This window comes from Glycine max, chromosome 9, assembly GCF_000004515.6.
Source record: "Glycine max cultivar Williams 82 chromosome 9, Glycine_max_v4.0, whole genome shotgun sequence".
Lineage (NCBI taxonomy): Eukaryota > Viridiplantae > Streptophyta > Magnoliopsida > Fabales > Fabaceae > Glycine > Glycine max.
This window is the reverse complement of record NC_038245.2, coordinates 32321347-32323864: the sequence shown is the minus strand read 5'-3', so window position 1 is coordinate 32323864 and position 2518 is coordinate 32321347. Positions and strand designations below refer to the sequence as shown.

General features: G+C 41.9%; 1 protein-coding gene across 1 annotated transcript; it reads right to left on the bottom strand.

Annotated features, from left to right (window-relative positions):
• Positions 1-234: 234 nt before the first annotated feature.
• On the bottom strand, positions 235-1989 carry LOC100775378 (isoflavone 7-O-glucosyltransferase UGT9). The gene has a single exon (NM_001293110.2). The coding sequence runs from the start codon at positions 1719-1721 to the stop codon at positions 315-317; it is 1407 nt and encodes a 468-aa protein (NP_001280039.1). The 5' UTR covers positions 1722-1989; the 3' UTR covers positions 235-314.
• Positions 1990-2518: the final 529 nt, after the last annotated feature.

Sequence of the window (2518 nt, the reverse complement as noted above, 5' to 3'; positions counted from 1 at the left end):
TAGTATTTAACTTAGAATATTAGCAAATTATATTTGCACTTTTTCAATACATATAACACTGTTTTTTTACTCCTATTTTAATTTGTAATCCCACTTAATGTTTACTCCTATTATATAATTAATCCAAAATTTATAGAAATAGTAATTAATAATTTATATATATATATATATATATATATATATATATATCATTATTCTACATTTTTTTTCTTTTCTTTTAAGAACTAAAACATGTGGCGTACAAAAGTAAAGAAAAGACGAGTATTACATGGGGTTAAGCTCTGTACCATAATTTAACACCTAATCATCAATCACTATTGGTTCCATAACTGAACCAACCTTTGGAACGCAACAAGTGAAGACCCTTCTTCTGCTTTCGCTTTCTTTGCACCTATTTTCATCTCAAAAACCCTCTGTCTAATCTCTTTTCCCTTCATCGAGTCCATGAGTTCCCTAACTCGGTCCCGCAACTCGGTCCCACTCACGAACCCATCTTTGTCCTCATTCACCGCCAAAGCCACCTTCATGTCCTGCACCATTATCACCCTATTCAGCCTCTGCTCCGCGTAGAGTGGCCACGCCACCATTGGCACCCCTTCACACACCGCTTCCAACACCGAGTTCCACCCGCAGTGAGTCACGAACCCACCCACCGAGTCATGACTCAGTATCCTCACCTGTGGGGCCCAGTTCCTCACCACCATCCCCCTCCCCTTCGTTCTCTCCACAAACCCCTCCGGCAACAACTCGTCCAAACTCGGTTCCACCGAGTCAACCCCGACCAACTCGCTCCGCAAAACCCACAAAAACCTTTGTTCACTCTTCTCCAACCCAACAGCCATCTCCTTCACCTGAGCCCTAGAAAACCTTCCGAGGCTTCCGAAACTCAGCAACACGACGCTCTGACTCGGCTGCGAGTCGAGCCAACTCAGACACCCGTTCAGGTCCTTCTCCCCGCACGTGGCAGAAATCACTGGCCCTATGCAGAACACGTGCGGGCTAGTCATCCCTTCTGGCAAACACAAACCCTCGCTCAACGCTTTGATAACCCTCCCTTCAATTGGGTCACACGTGTTTACAATAACCCCGTCACTGTCCCTCATGCATGTTGCTATGTCGTGGAATAGTTTATAACTCTGACTCGCACGGTCGTGCACTTCTTTCGGAAGATCTAAAAGGTCAATTTTTGGTAACCCTGGGATGCTTAAATGCGTGTTGAGGTCTTTGATGGATTTTGTTGTGGTTTCGTGAATGACTGGGAGTTGGAGAAAGGTTGCAAGAGATGAAGCGCCGGAAGTGTAGTAGAAGAAAGTGGGGATGTTGAGTGCGTTAGTGACTTGTTTGGCGCAGAAGTTCATGAAGTCTAGTACTATGGCTTTTAGGGTTAGTGTTTTGGAGAGGGAGGTGATGACGTGGGGGAGGTGGTGGTTGCTGGAGCGGGAGAGTTCGAGGGAGAGGATGTGGGGTGGGAGAATGGTGGGGATTTGAGTGGGAGGGAGGTGGTGGAAGGTGATGGAGGGTGTCGCGGCGGTGACGGCAGCGATATATTGGGAGGTGGAGTCACAACCCTTGGGTGTCGAAGGGGTGTTGGAGGGTGGAGTGAGGATGAGTATTGTGATGGAAAGTGAAGGTTGGTGGGTTAGTATGAGTTTGCCTAGCTCCACCATGGAAACTAGGTGTCCCCTCCCTAATGCTGGGTATAGAACTATGGAGTCTTTCATTGTTTGATGAATGGTTTCTTGGAATGAAGAAATGAAATGTGTTCTGAGATTAAGAGTAAGAGAGGGTGCTTCTATTTAAGGGCAGGGTGCAACATTTGGCTAGACAACAATGACGTGATCATATTTACTGGAAAAAGATTCTTGGAAATTTGATAGCCAAGAAATTTGTGTAGGATCGAGCCACTCATTAAATATGATATGTAAGACGTTTGGCATAACTTATTTTTCTCCATTTCAGCTGTTTTTGTTTCATTTTAAGTTGTTTATAAAATAAGCTATATGTTTGTGAATGCTACATTAAAATTGGAATTGTTATTTCTTATATAAAAAAATAAGTTGTTTTGTAACATCTTGAGTGCCACCGTTACATTATCCTGAAACATTTTATTTTATATTTAAGATTGTATTTCCAAAATTACAAATGCCCCGCTAATGACTCTGCCTATGATGAAGATCAGACGAGTTGTTAATGGCTACAAGTCTACTATCTATGATCGTGTGGAAAACGTAGGCGTGAAAGTGATGACAGGAAGTCAGGAAACGTTTAGCCAGGTGACCGTGTGGAAAACGTCCTCAATTTCAATGCCCATTTTTTACGTTTTTGGATGTTACCAGTACTGAAAATGGTCCACATTCCGATATGCACAACTTTGGTGGTTCTTTATCATGTAATTTAATATGTAATTTTTTTTATCAGTAATATTAATTTATTAATTTTTTTTGTCAAAATTGTAAGTTGGAGGATTCAAATTTGTTATCTCATTTCTTTCCTTTTTCTTTCATTTTTTCTTGATCAT